The sequence below is a fragment of the Nestor notabilis genome, unplaced genomic scaffold (genome assembly GCF_000696875.1).
Source record: "Nestor notabilis isolate BGI_N333 unplaced genomic scaffold, ASM69687v1 scaffold20444, whole genome shotgun sequence".
Lineage (NCBI taxonomy): Eukaryota > Metazoa > Chordata > Aves > Psittaciformes > Psittacidae > Nestor > Nestor notabilis.
The window spans coordinates 3,067-3,557 of NW_009926254.1; the positions used below are offsets into that span (position 1 = coordinate 3,067).

General features: G+C 56.2%; 1 protein-coding gene across 1 annotated transcript in view; it reads right to left on the reverse strand.

Annotated features, from left to right (window-relative positions):
• Positions 1-483, reverse strand: part of EMC4 (ER membrane protein complex subunit 4) — a 1,305-nt gene extending 822 nt beyond the window's left edge. Inside the window, exon 1 of the mRNA XM_010013446.1 lies at positions 354-483. Coding sequence (XP_010011748.1) covers positions 354-465 — 112 coding nt within the window. The 5' untranslated portion in view covers positions 466-483. The remainder of the gene's footprint in view (positions 1-353) is intronic.
• Between the last annotated feature and the right edge of the window lie 8 nt (positions 484-491).

Sequence of the window (491 nt, forward strand, 5' to 3'; positions counted from 1 at the left end):
GCATCCACCGCTTCTCTGGGCACCCTGTGCCAGTGCCTCACCACCCTCACAGAGAAGAACTTCTACCCAACGTATAATCTAAATCTCTGTTCTGTCACTTTAAAGCCATTCCCCCTTGTTCTGTCATGACATGCCCTTGTAAAAACCTCTGCCCAGGTTTCAATGTGCCACATGTGGGGTAGGGGCTGCTGTAGGGACAAGTGTTGGGGGATATGTGGGGATGACTTTTGCAGGGGGAGATGTAGCGCAGGGTACCACAGCAGGGAAGTGGGGCAAGTGTGGTGTGGCAGGGGCTGACTGTGTGGGGGTGGGGGGACAGACGGGGAGCCATCACCCACACGGGGCGTACTCACTGGCAGAGAGGGACATGAGGGCCTGCAGTGGGCGCCAGCCCATCATACAAACCATCATGGCAGGGAAGATGGAGATGGTGTTGCCGGCCATATACATGATGAACAGGTTCATGGGGATCTGCTTTAGCGGTGCCAGTG